The sequence below is a fragment of the Styela clava genome, chromosome 8 (genome assembly GCF_964204865.1).
Source record: "Styela clava chromosome 8, kaStyClav1.hap1.2, whole genome shotgun sequence".
NCBI classification, from domain to species: domain Eukaryota; kingdom Metazoa; phylum Chordata; class Ascidiacea; order Stolidobranchia; family Styelidae; genus Styela; species Styela clava.
In genome coordinates this window covers 22,757,167-22,783,568 of record NC_135257.1, presented here as the reverse complement: position 1 = coordinate 22,783,568, position 26,402 = coordinate 22,757,167, and the positions used below count along the sequence as shown (strand labels likewise).

The window sequence follows — 26,402 nt, the reverse complement described above, 5'->3', positions numbered from 1 at the left end:
ATTTGTTTTGTTTTGGATTTCCGGCATTTGTCTTGATTTATCGTCTGTCAATATTTCCCATTATTTACGTTTTTTTTATTGAATTATCGACAAAGATGGGCTGAAAGTTTCATTGTTATGGAAGGGAATCATGAAGTTATTGAGGTGGAAGTTTTGGAAGAGGAATCGACCGGAGATAACAATAATACTGGAGGTAATCTGTCCGCGGTACCGGTACCGGTAAATACAGGGATAGGCAATGGGTATAAAATTACATTTGGCTTCATAATCAGCATAACAGGCGTTTGAAATAAATGATGCAAACGAACTGAAAACTGATTGAAGAATAATGAGCGTAAACATAGGTAACCTGAGACATCCTCGTTCTGCCAGTTCAGCGACAAACTGCAGAACTGTGTGTTTTGTTTTATATAATTACTGGGGTCTAGCGAAGTGAAAGTTGTACTGTGCCGGTCACTGCCTAAATAATGACAACAAAAATTCATGCTTCCAAGAACAAATAACTGGCTAACTAATCCCATACCGTAAACACAGGTAACTTCGGATGAAATTTTCAATCGTTTATATCTTGACTAAATTACGTCATATTTTGCTTGTGGCAGTTTCTATAGAGAGTCCTTATATCTCTAAATCTGTTATCATATTCAATCGCCTAATCTTATTTATTTTTTGACACAAAAAATCACATTTTAGCCAAAAATTGACACCTTGTTTTCGAGCGGCTAACATAGCGACTTCTGCCGACGCTAACTTCACTAAAAGACCGTCAATCGCTAGAGGGCATACACAATGTACAAGGAAAATTACAGTGATCACGAGATGTCGCGTGCGATTCAAGTAAAATATATTATTTTGATTTAAAAATTTCGTCAAAATATCGACGTTACGATGCTTACGCTGAACGTGACGTCAACAACGTGATTCAATTTCGCTCCATTTATCGCCGACGTCACATTGCGTAGCTCGTGCATAACTCGCTGCGACATTTGAACTGCTGCTGTTCATTTACATCTAATCATCCATATCTTGTGTATTTTCTAGTTTTGCTTACTTTTCATTAACACATTTGTATGTTGAGTACCCGTAATATGTCAATATGAGAAATCAATGTTCCCTCTAATTTTTTGTGGTATGTGTGCGCAGAAATTTTGGTGTGTGCGCACTTTTTTGGAAATGACTAATATTTGTGCAAAAACCAATGGAGAAATTTTGGCGTTCTAACCGGGTAATGGGTGGGCCAACAACAAACTTTCTCAACCTGCCAACCGAGCACATTTTTACATTACATCGAAATACGTCTGTGCGCAGTAAATCTATGCGTGTGCGCAGCCTCTGAAAGCTGTGTGCGCGCGCACACGCGCACACCTTAGAGGGAACACTGTGAGAAATCATATTTTTCAACTTACCGTATTTATTCAATTATAACGCGCACTCGTGTATAACGCGCACCTTTAAATTTTGAATGAAAATTGGTATAAAATTCGTTTTTGTCTTGCCATAATAGATAATGGGTAATATAATATGGGTATCTACAGTACAGTACGATAATGGCAAATAAATATTCTCAACGCAGCGGGAATGTCAAACGCATGCTGAGCTGTCGCATGTGTGTGTGCTTGCACGAAATCGAACGCTTGCACGAATGTCAAACGCACGCTTAGCTGTCGCACGTGCGTGTGCTTGCGCGAAATTGTCTTGCATTGGAATGTGCATGCGCGAGCGCACGCACGTTTCAGATGTTTAAAACCACATTTTCAATACCGCATTTCTCAGACCTTGTGTATACCGCACAGCATTGATTTTGGCCTAAAATTCAGTTCAAAATTTTGCGCGTTATAATCGAATAAATACGGTAGATTCATTGGTAGTTTCGTTGACTTTAATAAGGGAGGCATTATGTTAAGACAGCCTGCTTCCATAGCGAGGGCTGTTGCAAACTGAAGTACATTCTTCGGATTCAAGAAGAACTTTTGTATAAAAGTTTTATAATTTTCAGATGTTCCATCTAACCCTTGCAAATTATGCTACGAAGAAATCACTTCAGGGAATAGATTCACCCTGGAACAGTGTGGATGCTTCTTCTGTAATTCTGTGAGTTGTGACTTCTATTCGTCAGTAATTACTTATCGATTTTAATCGGTAAGTATGTTGATAGGTATTTGTCTGTCTGTCTGGCTGTGTGTCTGTCTGTTAGCTGCACGCGATATCTCACGAAAGCGAGATTGAATCTGCTCCAGATTTTGCATGTGCATCCATCATTATGTCGGACCAGAAGCCTATCGATATTGAATGAATTATGTTGTATAATTAGCGAGTTATTAATTAATCTGTGATGGGACAGAAGGTGTCACTATGAAGTGAGCTCGCTGTTTTGGGGGATCCCCTAACTTTTGATCGATAAGTCTTCGGTCTCTGACCGATATTCTCGTTTATTTATTGCAGAATAGGCGAAAACATAATTACTCCAGATACCCATACTATAAATCATAATTTTTCAAACAGGGCCTCTCATTCCTATAGGGGGCCATGAAGCAGTTCCCTGGGGCCAAGATACCATTTTTCATGACTATATGAATTCAAAATAAATTGGCTGATATTTGTTTAATTCTTTTGCTTGTTCGTTGGGTTTTGGAAGGCCTTCTCTAGATACCATTCGCGATGAATATAGTGATTTGATGAAATTGACTCTGATTTGTTCAATTCTTTGACTGCATTCCCTGGGTCAGACTTCTTTCTAATGATGGTTATTGTAATAACATTTATTATAATTTCAGTGCATGCAGACGTACGTCGATCTCCTCATCCAAGATGGGATTGCCTTGTCCATATCCTGTCCTGATTCAGAATGTGTCATACAAGGATCGTTGGAAATACATGAAGTAGGTTTTGTAGGGTTTGGATTAAGTAAAATGATTTTTGTGCCTAGCGTTGTGGCCCGCGTCGATTTCTCTATAGCTCTCTCCTAGTTGGGAACCACTTACCTAGCATTTCCTTATCCTTGAATGCTTATAGATAGCCTTGTTTGGGGTGAAAGGTAGAATTACTTTTTCTGATTTCTTAAAATCGACAAAAAAAAATGATTACTAATGTTAAATCTTAGTAGTTAAACTCTGAACTTGTTACAGGTCAACACATTGATTGGTGAAGAAACGTTTGAGAAATATTTGAGGATGAGATATGAGCAAGGTATTTTGAGCGTTATCTTTTATCTCTGATTTCTTATCTCTAGCTTATCTATAGTTTGTTTTAAAAAGGCTCCTATTTTGTCTTGATTTCTTTATCCCTAGTTTTTAACTTTTGAACAAGTAACATTTGAAGTAAAAATATTTTTTTTCATCTTCATTTTAATCATGATTTGATTATCTATGGCAGGGGTCGGGAACCTTTTTGGTCAAGAGAGCCATAAAATATACATATTTTCAATTGCATTTCCGTGCGAGCCATATAACATTTCTTCACTTAATCAGGCCTGAAATGTTCACTCAAAAGTCAACACATACAATGTCTATATACATTTAATGTGATTTCTGATGCTGCATGTAGTCGCTGCGGGCCTTGAACGGTTGCTCACATGCAGCCCAAGTTGAAATTTACGATACTCATCACCCTTTTTCGTTTAGGCATCTCCGCAGTGTTTTTAAAACTCTATCGCTCTGTGATGTCACAATATATATTCCAGAATCCCCTTGTTTGTCACAATGCCTGTCTGGTAATTATCTTACATAACATAGACATGTGCTGGACGCGCGTTCTCAAACGTATTGGGAATTTCCTGCCAAATTTGGCTATAAAAGAGTTTGAAATCTCGTAACAATAGTAAGCTTAGTCTTAGAATATTAGATTTTTCCGAGAGCCATATGCCGTCACCAAAAGAGCCATATATGGGTCGCGAGCCATGGCCCTGATCTATGGAGATGAGACCAAGTCACAATCTAAGATATAAATTGTTTATTTCGCTCTCAATTTAGATAAATCTAGAACGTAAGATAAGTTCAGTTATCTTATATAAATATATATAGAGTGAGAGAGAGAGTTCCTTTTTTATCTACTATTCTGATGTAGATCATCTGTGCGAGCATTTTAAACGTTGGCCAAACTGTATCTTTTTCCTCTTATCAATTAGGCCTATTGCATAAAACGGCACAGTAGCCAATGCTCGATTCAAAGATGTATCGGAGATATAATTACTAGCTTTATCTGTAGATTATTTCTAGAGATATGGAACATTCTAATATTATTTAGTGATGCATAATAGTTTATATAAATATTATTTTGATGGATTTATAATTTTTCATTTGGAAGTAGTCAATTTTAATGTCTGAAATGACTTTTTAGCATTTTAAAATCTCACCAATATTTGTCTATGAAATAGATCCATGCGGAATATGCAAAAATTTTCACTATTCTGGGTATAGTATCCGAGATCAGGGCTACTCAACTATTTTTACCGAACGTCCGCATACAAAACTTCGAAAATATTTGGGTCCGGACTTTCCAGAAATTATATTTCGGCATCTTCAAACACGCAATTCCTCGACAGACTAATGATAATTAGCTAATTAAGATTGTTTATTATGGGATTATAGTTCCTTTCATATATATTTTTAAATCTGTAAAAGTGATTTTATAAAGAAAATTTTAAAAGTGGGGCTAATGATTCAAAATGAAGAATTATGCGTGGTCCGAATCGAATACCCGAAAGGTCGGGATTCGGACCGCGGTCCGCCAGTTGAGTAGCCCTGTCCTAGATCCCTATACTTCTGACCAGAATTCACTAAGCCCAAGGAAAATATTATTATTTCTAAAGATCAGACATTATCATTTGACTAACTCCGCAAGACCAACTCCCAATTCTTCCCCAATGCCTTGGCGTTAGTGGATGCGTATGCGTATAATGCAAGGATTCTGTATCAGGAATAAACATGACCATATTATGCAATTCAAGAGTCCGGCTGCACACTAACACTCTCAGCCACTAATTTTCGTCTGACCAAAATCCGACTTGCTCAGAAAAGCAATTAAAATATTATTGTTGAATTGCCTATTATTATGTAAATTGTAATTAATTTCAAATTGTTCAGTATATTGGATTCATTTGGATATCGCTGAATAATAATAGGTATGGTTGGCGATATTGGTTTATTGTATATAATGCCTCCCTTATTATTAATGTCAGATATAATATTGAATTTCCGTTTGTTATAAATTCACGTCATGATATTGCGCATGGTTACAATTCTGATTCCTGAGAACTTTAATTGATCTGAATTGACGTCAAGTACTGTCTGATCAATATGTCTATCTATGTTCTATGTCTGGTAGGTTTGCCAATATATGAAGCCCTGTTCATAACGCTGCGCTACAATCTGCAATACAATTTGCAGTTTGATTGTCACCATATTTTTGCTCAGAGATGAGTTTTCTTCACCTCTGAGTTAGTGTTCGTAATGTGCCACCATCATTTTATATATTTTCAGTATTTACATTTAGCAAATTTTGTTAAAGTTTATTGTTTGCATGATCATCAGATAGTGAAATAACCAGGATGATATTTTTTCAAATTGGAAATTAAGTATTAATCAAAAATTTAATAGAAATATTCATTTTCTAAGGACTTTTGAAATCTATTTATATTATTATTTTGAAATCTGGGTTTTTAAACTGGGGGTCCCGACCCCCGACCTCCAGCCCCCTCTTTTCCTTTTCCCTCAACTCATCTGTGCGAAATTTGAAAGGTTGGAATCATTAACGAGACCCACCATAACCAAAATAGAGCAGAGATTTGATCTTTTGTGCGAGAAAATGCCAGCACATCGGTCTCATTGAAGTTCCTGAACTTCACGAAAAAATTTTCCTGTGTCGTTTGGTCTTTATGAAAAAAGTTCAAAGAACACTGGGATTAAAGATGTCTGGATATTCGATATATCATATGAAACAGACATGTCCAGAATGAATTACCGTGAACATTTGAATGTACTTGAAATTGGTAAGGCAACATAGTTGAAACAAATGTTCTTTGGTTATCTAATACATTGTCTGAAGTGAAACAAAGTTTCTTTGGTACTCCCGTAGTATATGTAACAGTTTAGGGTTGGGCCATAATTTTATTCCATTTTTTCTTAAGCTTTCCGGTTGAACTGAGAATATTTTAATTCTATTGCGAGTCCGGTGACTGTTTGTGTTTGGCAATGAATATACCATACCACCTGCTCATTGGTTTCAGCTTTTTTACATAACTTGAGGTAGAATAGACGAACAAAATTAGTTACCGGTACCTCTATATCGGTATACGCACTTCTGGAGCGCCGATTTTTTCGTCTGACCATAGGAGTTAGATGCTGAAGATGACAATTTTTTTTCAAATATAAGCTATTTTGAATTAAACCCAAATTCAGCAATTTATAATATGGAATCTTTCGGTTTTTCATATATATCCGAATAACCAGTTTCAACAAAACTTTCTGAGAACTTTTAAAATTTTGTACATTTGTGAAATTTGTTTCAATTAGGAACTTTCTCTCTACATTAGCAAATGTTCAGATTGTTCAGCACAAAATAAATATCTGAAAGGATTTTCAATAATGGTGGCGATTTTTTTAAAGAAAAAATTATCCTTCAAATTCAGAATTTATGATAACAGAATATAACCATTTTTGAAAATTCAAATCATATTTAGGTATACCTCTTGTACGCCCCTAATGTTCAATGTTCCCTATGTTCTTTGAACCATACACCATCGGTTCATTTTATCTCTTTATGAACTCATAATCGTGATCTAAATCAGTTTTAATTAATTGAATGACAAGTCCAAACATGTCTTCTGCTAAGTGTAAATATACATTATGACTCATAGAAAGATAACAAGACTTGTCTGTGAAGTCATAAATATATTCAGTATGGTTTAGACAAGTACATATGTAATCTCACAGCTGTTTATTTTTTTTATAAATTTTGATGTAATTAAAAATAATTTATAATAGCTTAATTCAAAAAATTATTACTTCAAAATCTTGCAATATGACTATAGCTTGACATCTATATATTCTCTGTTGAATGTAACCCCTGTGTAGAATAGATTTGTGGCCGCTTTGAAATAAAACTCAATTTTATGATTATTAATGTATACTTTATACCTTAAAAATTACATAGGAAGGATTAAATTGAATTTATTGATTCATTTATGATGAATGCAATATGTAAAATATCCAATCATATTTTAGTTTTGTTTAACACAATTCTGTTAATTTTCACGGCACACTTAGCAACTCGCGCTTTTGAGCTAGCGTACCTTTTTGAAACAGCTGTAATAACTGATATTTCAGAATGTATTTAGAATAGTAGATTACCCAGCTTTGGCCATCTTTTGGAGCCACTATTTTTATTATTCCTCCGCCCTTTCTCAAAGCAATGAGCGCCCACTCAGAAATAAAGGAGATTGAAGTTACGGACGGCCATTTATCCTTAAATCCATATTATAGCTCACTACTGCCACCTACTTTGTTTTGCAAACCAAGACAGACAATTTGTGGTTGAGCCGTCAAGTTGGTTCACGCAATTACATGTTATGTTTATTATTGTCAAAGCAAGCTTATGTGAGATTTTGTTTTCACTCTGACTAATTACTGGTTTGGAAACTAGTTTGGGCGGACGGTTGCGTTTAAAATTCAATTTTTGATTTTTTTCAAATTTTTTGATGAATTTTGGCGTTTATTTTTAGACTGCTTGTCTGGTAATGCTTATTATTTACTTAAGATTCAGGGGTTGTTTTGCACAGCAATATCAAAATAAAGATGATTTTACTCAAAAAATCTTATTTTTGCAATTTTTTGCTTAAAAATTCCACTATTTTAATTAAATTTTTTTAAAAGTTTCAACTTTTGATTGCTTTTTCAGAGCCTTGCTCAGTGGACCGTGCAAAACAGGAATTTGTTTTTCAAAATCGTTTGGGCTGGCAGTCGATTTTTCAATTTTTGTTCACAATTCGATACTCTGGAAGTATGAGTTCCGGGTTAGGGTTAGGCCATAATATTACTTTGATTTTCCTTTTTTTAGTTTTTATTACGAGTTCGAGGACTGTCTGTATTGGTCAAGTGAATACAATACCCCATTGCTGATTGGTTTCAGTCCCTTCACATAACTTGATGTAAAGTAGGCGAACAAAATTAGTTACCTCAATATTGGTACCCATATTTCAGGAGCGCCCAGAATTTAACATTCTTTTCAGTTAAGGTAGACTTCTTGTATAGAGCATTTGAATTTGTGACGACCTCCGTTGTGCAGTAGAATGTTTTTCGATGCATAAAGTATGTAGTCTATAGGTTAGTGTCTATATTCATATTTCATTTACTGCACACTGTAAAAGTCATTTCATTTGCAGTAAGTCTGGTAAATTTCACATTTAATAAATGAACATAGAATAAATGTTGACAGTGATCTAAAATCAGAATTAAAATATCAAAACATTTGCCATTTTAATTTAGTATAATTCTATTTTAAAAATATAAACTTTCAGAATAATCGTTTGAATTTACAAGATACAAAAATTTTACTTTAAAAAATTATGTTGTTTCTTCCCATTAGTTTTTGCTTGGTTTTAGTTTGCTTGTGGCAGCATCAGGCGAGCCAGATTGAAGTACCCAACGGGCCTCATATGGCCCATGTCAGTACTAGACCGTTAGTTGTATTTCGTCAATATTCATTCAAAAATGTAGTTCTCTCTTGTTTGGAGCAAATCCTTAATGTCTTGTATTTGTGCGACACTCTCTTTGTTTCCATCATGATATGGTACCATCCTGATCCAGTTTGTTTCTAAATTTAGTCTCGGAGGCGTGTTATGGGTTCGGTCATTTCAAAAACGAAAGTATCATATTTCAATCTGAAGCTGAACAAAGAAATGTTTTTTTATTTATTTTATTTAGAAAAAGGCAATTTTGTAAACGAATTATAATAAAAGATCATTTGAGGAAAAGCCTTTTTCTGTACTTCAATTCAAATTTATGCTCGGTTATCTATAAGCCATAGAAAATAATATGACTTTAGACTTGGGACATGTTTAACTAGGCCTGTCTTTTTCTTTATTTTTTTTATTATATTTAAAGTTTAGAAAAAAAAATTAAAATTTGTGAACGAAGGAGATATCTCTTGCACAGACAAAGATAAAATCTGTTATTCAATATCTAATTTATGAAAATTCAAAAATAAATTTAAATTGCTTTTAGAAGATTATGGAGTGGGATTAAACAACTTTTGAGGTTGGAGAGAAAAAATAAATTTTGGTAAATTTTTTTTTTCTGAAAAACCTTAACTAATGTATTTCAAATAATGATTTTCATTATTTAAATAGAAAAGAAGGCTCATGGAGTCATGGTTTTAAACATTTTCTTTGAATCTTGTATGTTTTGTTATATCACCCCCAGAATTTGCTGTTTTTCATTTTTCATATCTGGTGCAAATATGATAAAATCTTCCTGAAATTTTACTAACATTTTGGCAGCCATACTAGTTAATTTGTTTATATATTATATTTTTCGGAGGCCTGTGATATTTCTGGTACCCAATTTATGGCGTTCCAGAAGTATGGTTACCCATGTGGAGGTAACTAATTTTGTTCGCCTGCTTTACATCAAGCTCTATATTCACTTGCCTAACACAGACAGTATCCGAATAAAATTATGGCCTAACCCTAACATACACTACGGGAGTACCAAATTTATTACTTCTCGGGTAAGGTTGCTGGCAGTGTTCCCTCTAAAATGTGCGCTTTTAGAGGTTGCGCACACGCATAGATTTACTGCGCACACATACTACAAAAAATTAGAGGGAACATTGGTTGCTGGTATTGAGTTTTAACTATTACTAGACATATATATCCTGTAATGCAAACATATTTAAGTCCCTGAGAACCAGGTACTAGACAAGGGGTGAGCAAGGTTTTTGGACCCGGGACCACATAGACTGGCGGGCCAAGTAAGTGTGACATAGAAGTTACATTTATGAACAATATAGTGTTACAAAAGCAGAAGTGGAAACTGGAAAGCAATAAGCTTTGTGCCAAAATTAATTTAATCGCAATCTAAACAAATTCATTGATCTATTTCTTTAGCTAAATCAAAATTTGGTTTTAGTTTGCTTATGGCAGCATCAGGCGGGCCAGATTGAAGCACCCAACAGTCCACATATGGCCCGCGGGCCGTGGGTTGTCCATGCCCGTACTAGACCATGGTTATGCTTCTTAAATATTCATTCATTAATGGAGTTCTCTCTCATTTTTGACAAAACAAGAATTGCTGAAGTCTTGTAGTAAACAAAGGATTAGTCATCGACCATTTTGCTCCAAAACAAATACTACAAAAATAAGACTAGTGTTTCTAGTCTCCAATACAGAGATAATATTAATAAACAGAAAACTGTCTTTGTTTGGAGTTAGTCATCTAATTTTTAAATTTTGAAATGGTGCCATGCATGATTGGTCAAGCGTAATGCATGATTGGTCAAGTGTAACTGAAGTTGTATTTGACTGTCTGTTACTCTTAAAAACGGTAAAAAAAGAAAAACAGTTGTTAATTTATGCTAAGTTAAACTCTAAATAATAAGATGATCCATTTTTGTTTTATTTATTATATAAGTTTTGAGCCTTAACTTGATCTTTGAACTGAAAAAAGAGAAACAGATATTGCCAGAAAAAAATAGAAGAAAAATCTCTTTTTTACATTGGTTATTGGCAGATCTTCCAGTTATTAAGCGAGATCACACAGGACTCATTGAAGTCTGTATTACACTGTTTTACTTTCATAAAATATCAAAGAATGTACGGAAAATAAAAAAAAGAGAAACAGAAAGTGTCGAAAAAGCAAAATTAAAAAAATGTTAATTTCATTCCATCGTTTCACATCCAGGGAGGATTTGGATGTTTTTTTTTGGGGGGGGGGGGGGGGGGTGGCGGGGGATATGGGCATATTATAAACTATTCAAACTGTGCAAAAGCCCGAGTGTGAGGATATAATAAAGATTGAATAAATAACAAAAATGTGTTTATATTTAGTGAGGAAGGAATAAAAAGATTTGAGAAATGTATCGAAAAAGATTGGGATCCACTGCACTCAGCCATTCTAGTACAACCTTAAAACGGGATATTTTCTGTAACTTTCCATAATTTTCATGTTATTACCTTCAGGCAAAAGAGGAAAGGGAAACCTGGTTTAAAACCACTAATGAGATGACTCAGACTATAATGAGTCTTCTGCTTTTCTCTTGCACCTGTCGTTTTTTCGAAGAAAATTTAAAAGTGAAACGTGGTAGCCTACGTTTTCATGCTCTTTTTACCGAATAAGTCTTTGTTAAGCAGCCACTGATATGGAGGAGGCAACTATTTTCAAAAGTTTCAGAATCGTCTAGGTCCGGCATTGCCCACTCACTGTATTGCACCCTGGTGGTGGATGTGGGATTCGAACCCAAAATGCATAACCTGCATTGCCAACACAGTTAACTCTACCATTAGGCCAGTGGCTCTCATCTTTTTTTTCAAGCCACCCAAATTGAAAAAACAATTGATTTTATAATATCTCTCGACCCAAAGATATGCTCAAATACTAAACATGTAGTACTTTTATGACCAAAATTTTTTGAATATAAAAATACAATCAATTTTATTTAACATTTATTTCCCCAAAAATAATTTAAAAGTGAGAAAACTGCATGTGTTGCCATTGCGCCCAGTATTTTAGAAAAACGAGAACAATGCTCAGATAGATGGACACCGCCGCCTAATATTAAAACAGCGCTCTCACGAACTAAAAAAAAAACAGATACATGGACACGAAGATCACACACCGACAATGGTAATGACATGGTAATAATGAGAAATAAGTTTGCTGAAAAGATCGGGCAAAGTGTTTCGTATTTCATAAAAAGTGTGCCCATGAATTAAAATAAAAAAGCAAAATTTCGAGGAAAATATCGTGTCCCGAAAAACTCGAAAACTTTGGAAAAAAGATATTCACTTTCTAGCGACTTCTTCCATCTTGAAAAACTGAAAATTTAAAAATCAATCTGTCATTCGATGTATAGAACAAAGATTTTAACATCGACAAGAATTTACCAAAACGTTACAAAAGACCACTTTTTTATTCTGGAACTCACAAAACAAAATGGCAGTTATTTTGAATCTGTCTCCTGCGGTTGACATGTTAATTATTAGATCACAATCACTGTTGTTAGATCACAATCACTTTATTATAATCTACTTATCACGTCATAATCCGTCTGGACCACAATCACACAAACAACACATTATCCTGTCACGGTTTTCCTCAGAACAGAGTTCGAAAAAGAATTATATTTGTTAATTTGTTTTTTCAATTTTATCAAATAAAATCATAGAAATATAAATTAAATGTCATTTAAATAATATTATAAATTAATCTATATGTTTATTTAAAAAATGACCCAAAATGTCAGATTTAATCCAAAATAAATATAATATTTTATCATATTTTTCATCTCACTTATTTGACAGTTTTTTTTCGATATTTCAAAGATGGTACAACAAATTTCAATTATTTTATTTCTCAATGCCGAATGATCTTTTTTTATTTTATCTGATGAACGGTTATAGAACACAGTTGGGCCTGTTTGCAATGTGAAACTCAGCGAAATTTCCAAAAATTATATTAAGACTGCTGTTGCATTGTGTACTGGGTTTGAAGGTAAGATCGGGCCCAAAAATTCCGACCCGTGGCCGTGGGTATTAAACCTGACCTGATCCCGACTAATTAACGGTATTTGCAGGCCCGAAGCAAACCCAAAATTTCATATATTATTTAGTTTTTTGAATTCCACACATAGTTTTAGTATATATTTTTTATAAACATATATTTATTTAAAATAAAAGTCAGCGATAGAGAAGCCCGACCCGAACGTAATGATTGACATTTCAGGCCCGACCTGGGCGTCAGGCCTAACTGGGTTGATCTCATAAAATGAAACCGATAACTTTTTCCTAAATAAAATAATTTTCATAACACTACATATATTGACCTAAATCTTCCCGCAGACATATTACTTTGCACCACAGACCATAAATGCTTTAATGAGCATTTGGTAAGAGTTTGAGGAGGTTTATCTTTCTGCGTCTCCACGAAATGAGTTTTTGTAATCACAGTAAATTCGACCGAGAACTCATTTAACCTTGGAGCTGTATTTTATAGGGTGAATGACCTTGAACTGACCTTTACTTTTGCTATTGTCGTTGTTCAAACTGAGATCACAACCTTAACCTTTGAACTTGGGCCACAAAAGCTTTCCATTCTCCTCCCTCACTCTTGATCTTCAAAATTTTGATAAATTTCCAATTACCTAATTACCTAGGTTTCTCCTAACCTTGACATTTCGAGGGGAAAAGAGCAATCTTCTGGGTGACTGAGCATGACCTTTAACTGACCTTTAGTGCAAATCGCTTGTGTATAGCTTAATTCTAGATTAGCTCTCGGATAGAGTAAAGATGTAAGGAGCTAATTCTTGGGCGTGTGCTAGTCCTAAATTGCTAGCATATTAATCTTATGTTAATCATATGTCAAGTGTCAGGTATAGGGCCGACAATTTTCTCTCTAGATTGACTATTTATTAGAGTGAAGAGCTATGACCTTGGGTTGGAATTTATTTCTTATGTTCAAACTGAGGCTGTGACCTTGTGCTGACCTTTACCTTTGAACTTACCTTTTACGTTACCTAATCACTGACATAGTTTTTTGACCTTCGAATCACAGATATTTGTTGGTTGAATTCATTTTTGCAGGCTGCCTTCATTTTGGTTTGTTACAGGTCAAAGGTTACGCACTCTGTATTTGGGTAATTACATTACTTCCCATAATCACCACCAGTAATTAAGAGCAATGAATTTGATTTCTCTGATTTAATTGCAATAGAAATTTTCAAATCTATCACAGGAGAGCGATAATGCGGCTTAATAGATAATATGTCTCACAGATTATATTGTGTTTCCAGTTAATTTGCCTCAAATCAAATTTAGTCAAATTTAACACTCGCAGCTGTGTTGATATTAAATTATTGGGGCAAAAGTTTTAGATCCTTCGTACATATATTAGCCCCCGTCACTAATGCGAAAATGTGAGATTTGAGAAAGACTTCCCTGCCACGTTTTAAAATAACAAATTAGTAATTATCCTCTTAGGGTTTGGGTTAGAAATGATTTGAAACTTTCCTACCCCTCGCCCTAATTGGATAAGTACTATTTTTTTAAATTTTGGGCGGGGGGGGGGATTAGGTGTTTTTAGTGGGGGCTTTGTTATAAGAAATCCGAAGTTTTTTGCTTTCTGACATTTTTTACACACCTTAGCTTCCATTTTGGCCTGGACCTTGTTTTGAACTAGCATGAAAATCTATTTATGACTTGTTTGAAAAGGTGACCGTACATTTGAACCCATGTACATTTGAACCCATGCGTATATCCACGGGTTCAATCTATATGCGGGTGCTAAAACCCATGGGTTAGGGTTAGTATGGGTTTAACTATCCGTGAAACAAAAAAAATTCCATAGGTGCAATAGTATGCAGGTGCAATTGTCATGGCTTCAAATGTACGTGGGTTCAAATGTAATGGAACTGTTTGAAAATCTTCTATCTGTATTCTTGCATTCTTCTATCTGTATAATTTGTGAAAGTGTGATGCAACAATTTTGAAACCTTTATTATGATTTCTTTGAATTTTTCTCCATTTTGTTTTCCCAATTTTTGTTTGAACTCCTGTACTTTTCCATTGTTCAACCTGTTCCAAAGGTCGATTCAATTCTCTCCTATTTTCTCTTAATTCTCTCAAATCTTCTGAGTCGTAGTAAACAAAAACTCTAAATTACTACAACAGGTGTCTAAATTGCTGACAATCATTAAGGCAGGTTTAGACTTGCCCTAAATGTTGTTTTTAATGTCAGCTCTGTGGTTTTTATGGTTATAATATAGCTATAGTTCATTTTGTCTGAAATTGTGCAATTTTTTTTTTGTAATTTGCTCGATAATCTGTTTGATACTTTTAAGTGCCTTGCTGCACATTAAGACTGATTGGCACCTCTTTGGTGTGTGTACCAGGTTAGGGTTAGGCAATCTTTTTATTCCGATTTTTCTTATTTTAGTTCTATTACGAGTTGGGGATTGTCTGTGTTAGCCAAGTGAATATACCCCCTGTCCATAGGCTTCAGTCCATTCACACAACTTGAGGTAAAGTAGGCGAACAAAATTAGTTACCTCCATATTGCACCGGCCGACTAATTTATTCCATGTAGTGTGATCCATGTATGTTTTGTGCTAGCGATTGTAGGCCTGTCACAGTATACCTGACTAAATAATCCCATACCCAGCATGGATTGATAAATGGATGAAAGGCAGTTGTGCAACAAATGAAGAAGCCGTCTTATTGGCTTTCCTCTCTCTTCGGATGAAATATGAAAATCAAAACTGATTTTCAACTTTCATGATTTATAACAATAGGGACTTGTTAACCCCACTGGAGGTCACAGCTTATATGCTGAAAAGCAAAGTTTTCGGAAACTCAACTCAAATGACCTTTGGTCATATCTTCCTTACAGGCATCGTGGTATTTCTCAGTACAGAGCAAGGTTCTTTGTTGTTGTTCTTGGACCGGGAGAAAATCAGTATTTTTACTATGATAACGGCCAATGCAGTCAAAACAAACTTTACGCCTCAACGAATTGCTTTTTTTCTTGTATTTTGATAGCTAGATACTGACATCCAGTGTACATATTGATGCAGAAAATGCAACGCTCTCTTACAATGTAATGCTTGCTACCCTTTTCAGAGCTAACCAATAGCTTATGTACAAAATGTCATCCAAAAGGTATTCCATGAATTAAAAAAAATGAAGAATATAAGGGATTATAATATAATAATAATATACATATCAGACCATATGCACCTCACAAAAATTTGAAACAATAGAACTTTTTTTCTCGAAGATGAGTCCTTTTCACTTCTGAGAGTGCACATGACCTTTATTTGAGCTAATTCTATAAAAACTTCTCAAACAAAGAAGTTGAAAAAAAAAACTATTGTAAGTTGTGTAAGGGTTGGAATGATTGACAGCCTGATTACCATAATGTGTATCATAAACCAGGTTTTATTTAAAATAAAATGTCAGTCTTGTTTATCTATTTTTGAAAATTTCATCTCTGTAAAATTAATTCTCTTAATAATAGCAGGCAAGTCTGAACTTGCCCATTTTATTTTTTTCATAAAATATAATTTTTCTACTTTTGAGGAGAATCTATATTTTGAAACATGTTATGTGGTTGTCATGAGTCAATGTTGTGTAATAATGGATTTTATTTTGTCATAAAGCTTGAAAATTAGTTTCCTGTGGCTTGTCACTGCCAGTTACTCTGTGTTTACTACACAGTATGATTCACCACAAATAGTAGGTTATTTGTATCTTATAAATTTACAAGTCATGATGATGCAGGGGGTGTGGTTTACTGGGGCGTGTGCCGAATTAGAAACATTCTGGTCGTTTTATAAGCAGTCTTAATCTGACAATTTGAGTTTAAGAAGGATCTTGCATGAATAAGTTTATTTTTTCTTTCTAGATTTTTTTCTGTGTTAAAACTTCCGCCGTTTTGCCCGATGCCTTTATCCTTCATTACAGCTATATAACGATTTCGAAACAAGTTGGCACAAACTTTTGCGAGCAATTTTTTAAACCTAAAACCTTTTTCAGAAGTTGCAGTTGATCCCCATCGCACATTTTGCCCGAATCCTCAATGTTCCTCCGTTTGCCACGTCAACCCAGACAGACAGAAACAGCAACGGAGTAAAAAACGAAAACATGGATCAAGAGCACAGGATACTCAAATGCCTGTTAAAGTTTCGTGTATTACGGTATGTCACTTTATTGTTACAGATATGAAAAAGTCTCTAGACCAAGTCTCTGGACCAAGGGCCGAAAATTGTGCCCACCTAGACTGGCGGGCCATGTAAGTGTAACGTTAAATTTACATTTTATGAACAATATTTAGTGTTACAAAAGCAAAAGTGGAAAACAAAAAGCCTTGCGCTAAAAATAATTTAATCACAATCTCAACAAATTCCTTGAGCTATTTTTCAGCTGAAACATCAAAATTTGGTTTTAGTTTGGATGTGGCAGCATCAGGTAGGGGAGATTTGACCCTAAGGGCGTAGCCAATAATTTCCAAAGGGGGCGGGGGGGGAGTCTTGTTCTGAAATTTTTTTTTGCCAAGTTAGATCAAAACAGCTAGCAGGTCCGATCGAACGCTGGAATACTCGTGTTTTTATTAGTCTTGGGGTCTAAAAAGCATTTCAAGCTACGAAAAATTGCTGTCTATGATACAGAAAATTGATTTTATTTTTTTTACATTCAAAAGGTGGGGGTTTCGACCCGCAAAATCACCCCCTGGTTACGTCCCTGTTTGACCCGCAGGCTGTAGTTTGCCCATGTCAGCTCTAGACCAGGGCTACTCAACTGGCGGACCGCGGTCCGAATCCGGACTTTTCGTGTGTTCGATTCGGACCGCGCCTAATTCTTTATTTTGGATCATTAGCCCCACTTTTGAAGTTTCCTTTTATAAAATCACTTTAAAATACTATTACGCCATAATAAACAATCTTGATTAGCTAAAAATCATTAGTCGGCCGAGGAAGTACAAGTTTAAGGATGCCAAAATATAATTTCTGGAAAGACGGGACTCAAATATTTTTGAAGTTTTGTATGCGGATCTTCGGTAAAAATAGTTGAGTAGCCCTGATATAGACCATAGGTGGGTAAGGTTTTCGGGCCAGGGTCAATTCTAGTTGTAGCTCTTGTGGTGCTGTGGCAATGACTTGAATGAAAAAGAAGACGAAACAATTTGAAACAATTCTTCCGAGTTTACCGGCTAAAGTCTTTATAGAGATAATTCAGTGTTATTTCATAGCACGCCTCCTTCATTGCCACTAGCATTGGGGAAATGCGCAAAACATTCGTTAGATTGTTGTTCTGAGAATAAAGTCGATTTTGATCTGAAAGCCCTAACATTGGTGGTTACTCCCGTAGTATGTGTACCAGTTTAGGGTTAGGCCATAATTTTATTCCGATTTTTTCTTATTTTTGGTTTATTTACGAGTTTGGTAACTGTCTATGTTAGCCAAGTGTATATCCCCCTGCCCATAGGTTTCAGTCCCTTCACACAACTTGATGTGAAATGGGCGAACAAAATTAGTTACCTCCATATTGGTACACACACTTCTGGAACGCCCATTGTTGTACATTTCATGGGCAGGAAAAGCAGAAATTTATGGCAGCATCAGGCGGATCAGATTGAATCACCCAACAGGCTGGATTTGGCCCACGGGTTGTAGTTTGCCAATGTCACCCTTAGACAAATAGTCGAGAGCCTCCTAGCGCAATGGCTCTCAACATGTGCAAGGAAGGTAAAGCTTATGTGAACCACCTGACAATCCTTCAAACCTGCGAACATACACAGGGTAATCAGAGTTGTTGTGGCAAACGCATTCTCAACGCTTAGAACATGCCATCCTTTCACCGCCTGCCTGATACATGATCTTCCTGGCAGGATATATTGCTTTAAATTATTTTTCTTTCTCATTTCAGTGTCAACTTGAGTTCTGTCACATATGCAAAGCAGAGGTAAGTGTTTCTAGTGGATTTATATATTGAACAATATCCACCCAAGTGTTTCAATAAAACGTTGGAGACGTTTGAACATCAAAAATAATTTATTTATGTTTTTTATTCTCAAATTCCATCCTTTTAGGTTAAAGCCGTTTTCATATTCTGTACCCAGGTTCGTAGCCATGAATTTTCAAAGGCTTCTGTAAAAAAAAAACCTCAATTTACTAAATATTCAAATTTCTGACTTTTTACCATTTTGAACTTTCAACTTTTTCAGTGGCCTACATCAGATACTGCCATACACAAGTGCAATGACCTAGGTCTGTCTGGTCCCGGGAAGAATTTGACAAAACTGCACATAAAGACAGGGTGAGTGTGAAGATATAATACGACGTTTCATAACATGTCATTTTGTCATACTATAGTAACTAGAGGGTGTGCAACCTTTTATTACAAGAGGGTCAGATAAAAATAACTAGGTGATGGCCATGGGCTGCACCTTTATTATTTAATAACAAAGGCTTTACAGTAGTTGTAGGCACAAAAATTTTGTTATTGATCTTTAGACATGCGTTGTTCGATTCACACAAGCTTAGGTATAGGGATAGCAGAGCAAAGAAATTGAAATTACTCACACATACTAGATTAAACTAAATTAAAAACTCATTTCACGCACACCATTCAAAAATGGTACTTCTTCGCGGGCCGCACAACTTTTTCTTGTAGGCCACGTTTGGCCCACTCGTTCGCAAGTTGCCCACCCCTGCTCTAGTTGTTCACTGATCTAACTGTTCGTTTCTTTGTTTTCCAGGTTTTCCAAGTCCAGACGTGCGGACGCCATCATCAAGCGTTGTCCTGTTTGTAACACGTTGATTGAAAAGGATCGGGGCTGTGCTCAGATGATCTGCAAGAATTGCACTCATGTGTTCTGCTGGTACTGCCTCAAATTACTGGATGTAAGTGAAGTGGAAGGTTGTTTTATGTGAATTTGGTCAAAGTATGGTCATACATGCACATTCATTCAGAAATGAATTTGATCGATCTCTGAGAAAAGTTAGTGATTGCTGGAATGCAAATGACTACCAAAGTGTAAAAAGTTACCGAAACTATATAAAATTATGGTGTTACACTCTCTCGAAGAGAAGGAAGCGCACGTCTGAGCTAAGTTACGGGCACTCACCCAAAAGTAAAGGAGACTTATGACTGAGAAAAGTTACGGGCACTCACTCAGAAGTAAAGTTGACTAATTTCTGAGCAAGTTATTGGAGACCACTGAAATGCCATGAGATACTGACTACTAAAATTTTAAAAACTTAGTGTGTGTCGATTCAATCTATTACACTCTGGCGGAGATACTTTGGATGGGATTCTTTTCCCAATTCCATTTGGACAGTATGATGGCCGAGTGGTTAAAGCGTTCGACTTGACTGTGTTATTGCACATCTCAGATTTAAATCCCACGCCTCCTAATTGTTAACTGTATCTTTATTGCATTTCTGGCAACTATTGTTTTCCCAGATGGCTGAGCATGACCTGTGATGTCATCAGTCCTAGGTGACTTATCATGACCAACCAGCTGTGAAGGTGAAGTAGTCATGTGCTCTTTGTACTTGGGAGCTTATTCCTGTTGATGTGTCTACTGTCTCGGGAGTTATTTGGCTATGTTTATGAGCATTCACTAATTATACGTTTATACTGAGTTAACACCAAATCATACAGGGGGTAATAAATTTGGAAGATTCCAGCCTTTTCAATAAAAAGTTACTCCCCACATATCAATGGCTGCTTCTAGAGCCGGGGTTCCCAAACCGCGGCCGGCGGGCCAAATCCGGCCCGCATAATGATTTAAAATGGCCCGCCGAGCTTGAGTGAAATAGTGTGCAAGTTAATGCAACAGATTTTGTTTCACCATTTTGCATTCTAGATAGCGCCAAGTGTTACGCCATTATCACACTTTAAGCACGTGTTTTTATCGTAACAATTCAATTAAAGCGTTATCTCAGGTATTCGTACCGGTATTATGATTACATGGGGGCAGTAATTTAGTTATGAACCATAAGAGCTTAGACATGCCACGCACTTTCGGGCGCTACACTCTTCCGGCCCGCGAACATCCCTCCGCTTCAAATTTTGGCCCGCGGTCAATTAAGTTTGGGAACCCCTGTTCTAAGAGTCTTGTTCAGAGGGAAATTCGTGAATGAGAGTTTAATAAAAAAAATGATCTTATCTTTCTTGCTTTTCAGAATGATTTTATGCTGCGACATTATGACAAAGGACCTTGTAAAAATTTCCTCGGGCACAGCAGATCTCAAGTAATGAGGCATCGACTCGGGGTGAGTATCTCCAATGAAATGGTTTACAAACAGTGTTTCATTGCACACTAGGGTTAGGGTTAAGTTAACATTCAAATCCATATTATTATATGTATATTGTTTGAATATAATCAAATATCTATTAGGTTTTGCTACTATTATTAAACATGCTGCGCTTTTTAAAGATAGTTTTGTTTTGCCAGTATTCGGTATATGAGTATATTTTACTTCTGAAACTATAAAAAAATAATGGTGGTGCATTATTTAATTCAATCAGAAGTAAGTATACTCGTATCTTGGCAAGTTACGGGCAAACAATAAAATATCAATAACTTCTGAAACTATATATAGAGTTATGGACGTGCATTACACGCCAGTATTAAGCCACGATTATTTTTATTGAATTTTACTTTAACAAAACCCCGCGTAATTCACTCAGAAGTGAATAAAACTCATACCTGAGTGTAGTTAGGTGCATCCACTGAGGTGTCTCATTACTAAAAGCACAAATTTTAACTCATTCGAAGGTTATCGGACTATTTGCTGCCTTCACTCTCCTACTGATCGTAGCTTCCCCCATCCTGCTTCTGGCCGCACCAATATTTCTATGTTGCAAGTGGAAGGATTGCTGCGAAAGGGTTAGTGCTGTTTTCTTTTTTATTTCATAGTAAAGTTCAGTCAAGTTTATTTTTTTTTTCAACCAGTACATAAAATAAAAAAACACAGGAAATACGAAAAAAATGAAAATTACGCAGTTTTTCCCAGAAAAGGAAGTCGTGAAAACCTAAGCTGGTTATCGAGCAGCGACACCCAAGGTTCAAATATCTAATACGTGAAATTAAAAATTTTAGCGTTAGGAAACTAGAGGACGATGGCCTAGTGGTGGAAGCACCGAACTTACTACTTACAATTGATGCATTGTGTGCAAAATAACTTCACTACAGTCAAAGAATAAAACAAGTCACAGTGAACGTTTTTGAATAAATCATTGCAAATGAGGCTCTTGTTCGTGGTGGAGCCAGAGAGGTTCTCCTTGGCACACTAAACAATGTAAGCACCCCTCCGTAAATTTGCAAAGCAAGGTAAAAAGCGTAGTATCAAAGTCAATGCCTACCACCTCACTCAGGCCAATAAATTGGAATTCAAAAACGTCAAATTGCTTCGTTATTTAATTAGTGAAGGCCTTGGTTTATACTTTATGGTCTCTAGAGAGGCTGTCGCCTAGAGGAGCTGGTCCCAATCTGAGCGAATCCTTTTCAAAGAACCAAATTCTTCATTTCTACTTTCAGGCCTGGCGTCGAGCTCAGCAAGAAAACAATAATGCTTTGTTTGCTGAACTTGAAATGGGAATGAGGAATCCACAACACAATAGGAGTAGTTTACAGGTCGTGTCTGAGGTCAAAGATGAAAGGTCAATAGAGAGGTGGGAAATGTTTTTTTTTTTTTTATGAAATATTTCAAATGGATTCACTGGTTCTCAAACTTTTTTCATTCGTGCCCACTTTTGGTGCACAAAAAATTGTGAAGTGCACTCAAAAACGTTAGGTTCACTAAACCCTACTTAACTGTATATTGAAGAAGACTTGCATGTGCAAAAGTTTTTGCCGACTCATTAAAAATAAATAAATTCAGATGAAGATTGGCTTGGATGTAAAATACTTATCACCATCGTGAGTTAAAGTTTATTTAAGAGAATATGTTTTAAAGTACGATTGTGTACACATACGAAGAAGTACAGGAGGCTCATTTCTTAGCAAAGTCACGAACGATCACTGAAGTTATATAGAACTATGATGGTGTGAACCAGAGATGTACTGATAACATATTTGTTGCCGATACATCTCTAGTGTGAACGTATGCAGAGCTTCTCAATTATTGGTTGAGATTGGTTGTTGAACTTGATGCTTTTTGAGTTTTAGGGAATTCTGAATTTCATTATCACAATTAAAAAAAATTAAAAATTTCGACACTCAGTATTTTGAAAATAGGATTCTTCCATCAATATAAACTTATTATAAATTATTTCATTTAGAAATGCAGAACAATTATCCTCGCAAGCTCAAAGTTCCTTAAGGTTTGAAGATCGAAAAATTCCGGCTAACTCAGGAAATTTAGATGACATTAGCGCACAAGGAGACGCATCACGAAATTCATCTGTCATTGAGTCACATGGTGGCGCTAGTGTATCTAATACATCTGAAAGACTAGATGTCGCTAGTGTATCTCGCAAAACTGAAGCACTGGATGGCGCCAATGTGTCTGATAAATCTGAAACACTAGATGGCGGTAGTGTATCTCACGAAAATGAAGCACTGGATGGCGCCAATGTGCCCGATGAATCCGAAACACTAGATGATGCTAATGTGCCTAATAAAACTGAAACACTTCGTTACACAAAGGAGCCAAAAGGAAAATCATTGCAAACAAATTCATGTGATGGCAACGCATCATTGGTTGACACAGATGTCTATCATAAGATGGCCACATCCACTTCCTCTCAAAATAATGATAATAGCATCTGACAATGAAGTTCAAATGTTTTCAGAATAGGATTAAGTTGACACTCCGTGGACGCAACCCGACAAAAGTTTGTGGTTCGCCGTTTCAAAGAGCCGAGCATTAACTATTATTAACTAGTCATTCTTATACTTGACCCAGCTGAAAGGCCGAGGTTAATTATATCATTAATCTTTTATCAGCTTACTTCTTCATCGAGATAACCCCAGCGTGGGTACATAGCCTCTGCTTTTGTTTTACTGATCAGTGTGTGGGTGAAAGTCTCAAATCCCTGAGTCAAGACGAGTCACGGTTCATCTGCGAATCGAGTCAAGTCAATCACTGAGTTAGTCTCACTGGGAATTAGCTGATGTCTCTGATAAATAGTGTCTCGGTCGAGTCAACAACTCCAGTCGCCCCAACACTGGCATCAATATCCACCACAGACACACAGTACAGTTTCACAGACCTCTTTAACTCATGATCCTTTGTTTCCCAAACTGTGTGTTGAGGCCTAATTTCAAGTACTCTTGAAAATACCAATCCATTCCCTAAAACAGGATTTCCCAAACTCTCTGTTCATCTGCTGTTTTGTCTCGCATGTTGTGATTGGACAAAATAATTCATGTGAACTGCGAAAGTTGGTGTAGTAGTTACTGTAGTTGTAGATGAAGCTTCTACCGGGGTGAACCTATGACTTCGTAATGAGTTCCCAAACGGTTCAATTTATCAACATAAGGCAGATTGGCGGTTATAGAAAAAATATCCCCATAATTAATCTTAATGTACTTACCCCTTAAAAAGTCAAAATTTACTACTGGGTGTACATGTACCCCAGTTCGGGAACCCCTGTCCTAAAAAATTACTTCTTATCAGACTGTTTAGAACTTCATATAAAATGATCATATATCGAAATCATATATTGGCTATATCGTATTGGAACACACTTCATGTGGACAAAAGGGGTCAAGGGTCATTGATAAAAATGTGAACATATCGCATCACTTTTTCTTGTAAACTGTATTAGTCGTGCCTTTATCATAGTGAATGTGTCATGAGTTTGGGAAACTGCAGGTATTTGATGCATCAGCCTGTTTCCATGACGATGACAGTGTAGATTGAAATTTATTCCGAAACAACCAACTGTGGCCATTTACAACTTTTTCAGTTTTAGTTGAGCGATTGTGATGTTGCTTTTGAGCAAATATATGACTTCTTGTGCATTAGTGGGTGCCTGCAACTCTCCTTTTCATACTTTTAGTTGTAATGGTTATGACTAGTGCTGGGCATTTTAAATTGAATAGTAAATTGTTTAAATCAATTTCGATTTGATTTTCGAATCGCCGCCATCTTGTTTTTTGTCTGTCAAGATGATGTGTTTTATTTAAGTCAATTTTTTTTAATTGCAATTCTGACATATACCTATACTTTTTTTTCCCTAGTGAGGTATTGATGAAACATGTTTCTTGCTCGAAAAAATATTTGATTCGATTCTGAAAAGGTATTTGAAAATACCCAGCCCTTGTTGTGACCTTGCTTTTAGTAAATTCGTAAGAAAACCTGCATTTTGTAATAAAAGACGGCATTCTAAAGTACTTTTCAGTTTTTAATCAAGAGGTTGCTTCAAGCAAACTTATTTCAAAAGTGACAAAAATTGTGCAATACTGACTCCAAACCTGCGTTTTTCCTCAAAACTTAGCTCAATTTGGTCAAAATCCCTCTGGATCAAAATCGGACTGTAAATTCCAACTTTAAAGTCTTGTGGCAACTTTTACTGGCCTGCAACACACTTAGCTTTTTTTCGGATCATATAGACTTAAACTGCTTTAAAATCCTCCGTCATAGCTAACTGCCATAATTTTATATAGTTTCAATATCTTGTCATTTTTGTGGCCGTCTGTAACTTTGCTCATGGATGAGTCTCGTTTACTTATGAGTGAGTGTGTTTAACTTTTTTCAGAGATGAGTCTCGTTTTCTTATGAGTGACTGCGTGTAACTTTTCTCAGATGAGTCCTCTTTACTTCTGAGTGAGTGCCCATAACTTTGCTCAGATGAGTCTCCTTTACTTCTGAGTGAGTGCCTGTAACTTTGCTCATAGATGAGTCTTCTTTACTTTTGAGAGAGTGCCTGTAACTTTTCTCAGATGAGTCTCTTTTACTTCTGAGTGAGTGCCTGTAACTTTGCTCATAGATGAATCTCGTTTACTTATGAGTGAGTGCGTGTAACTTTTTTCTCAGATGAGTCCTCTTTACTTCTGAGTGAGTGCCCGTAACTTTGCTCAGAGATGAGTCTTCTTTACTTTTGAGTGAGTGCCTGTAACTTTTCTCAGATGAATCTCCTTTACTTCTTAGTGAGTGCCTGTAACTTTTCTCAGATGAGTCTCCTTTACTTATGAGTGAGTGTGTTTAACTTTTCTCTGAGACGAGTCTCGTTCACTTCTAAGTGAGTGCGTGTAACTTTGCTCAGAGATGAGTCTTATTTATTTCTGAGTGGATGTATGTATATATGTATGTCTATTTGCCTCAAAAATGTAACAGTATCTGCAAAATAATTGATTAAACAGTATAACAGAGACGGGATAGATGTTCGAGATCTTACTGGCCTAAGACGCGCCCCTGCACCTAATGATAAGCGGACCTCCTGAAGTATGCACACCAAGATGGCGCACAACCTGAACTCAGGTTGTGTACCAGGTTAGGGTTCAGGTTGTGCGACATCTTGGTGCGCATACTTCAGGAGTACCTGATAAGTATATTGAAAAAAGATCATTTGCACCCAGGCATATGACCTACCATCTTTGCCATGTATTTAAGTTATTTTCTGTTTAGTTATTGCTCTTTCATTGTATTTTACCAAAACTGTATCTTTTGTACAAACTATCTTCCTATTAGTAAGCACTGTGTACATTATTCCTGTATTATAAATATGTCTGTAATTGTGA

At 36.0% G+C, this 26,402-nt stretch overlaps 1 protein-coding gene across 1 annotated transcript; it reads left to right on the top strand.

Moving 5' to 3' along the window:
• Positions 1 to 26,402, top strand: LOC120345968 (putative E3 ubiquitin-protein ligase RNF144A-B). The gene is made up of 12 exons (XM_039415590.2): positions 1 to 193; positions 1,997 to 2,091; positions 2,775 to 2,879; positions 3,126 to 3,186; positions 16,742 to 16,902; positions 18,632 to 18,667; positions 18,930 to 19,021; positions 19,464 to 19,608; positions 20,896 to 20,985; positions 21,492 to 21,602; positions 22,254 to 22,387; positions 22,997 to 26,402. The coding sequence occupies exons 1-12, from the start codon at positions 118 to 120 to the stop codon at positions 23,484 to 23,486; spliced, it is 1,596 nt and encodes a 531-aa protein (XP_039271524.2). The 5' UTR covers positions 1 to 117; the 3' UTR covers positions 23,487 to 26,402.

Coding starts and splice junctions, on each gene's coding strand:
- LOC120345968 (XM_039415590.2), top strand. CDS start 118: ATGGAAGGGAATCATGAAGTTATTGAGGTGGAAGTTTTGGAAGAGGAA. Junction 2,880..3,125: donor GATCGTTGGAAATACATGAA/GTAGGTTTTGTA, acceptor AACTTGTTACAG/GTCAACACATTGATTGGTGA. Junction 21,603..22,253: donor GGAAGGATTGCTGCGAAAGG/GTTAGTGCTGTT, acceptor TTCTACTTTCAG/GCCTGGCGTCGAGCTCAGCA.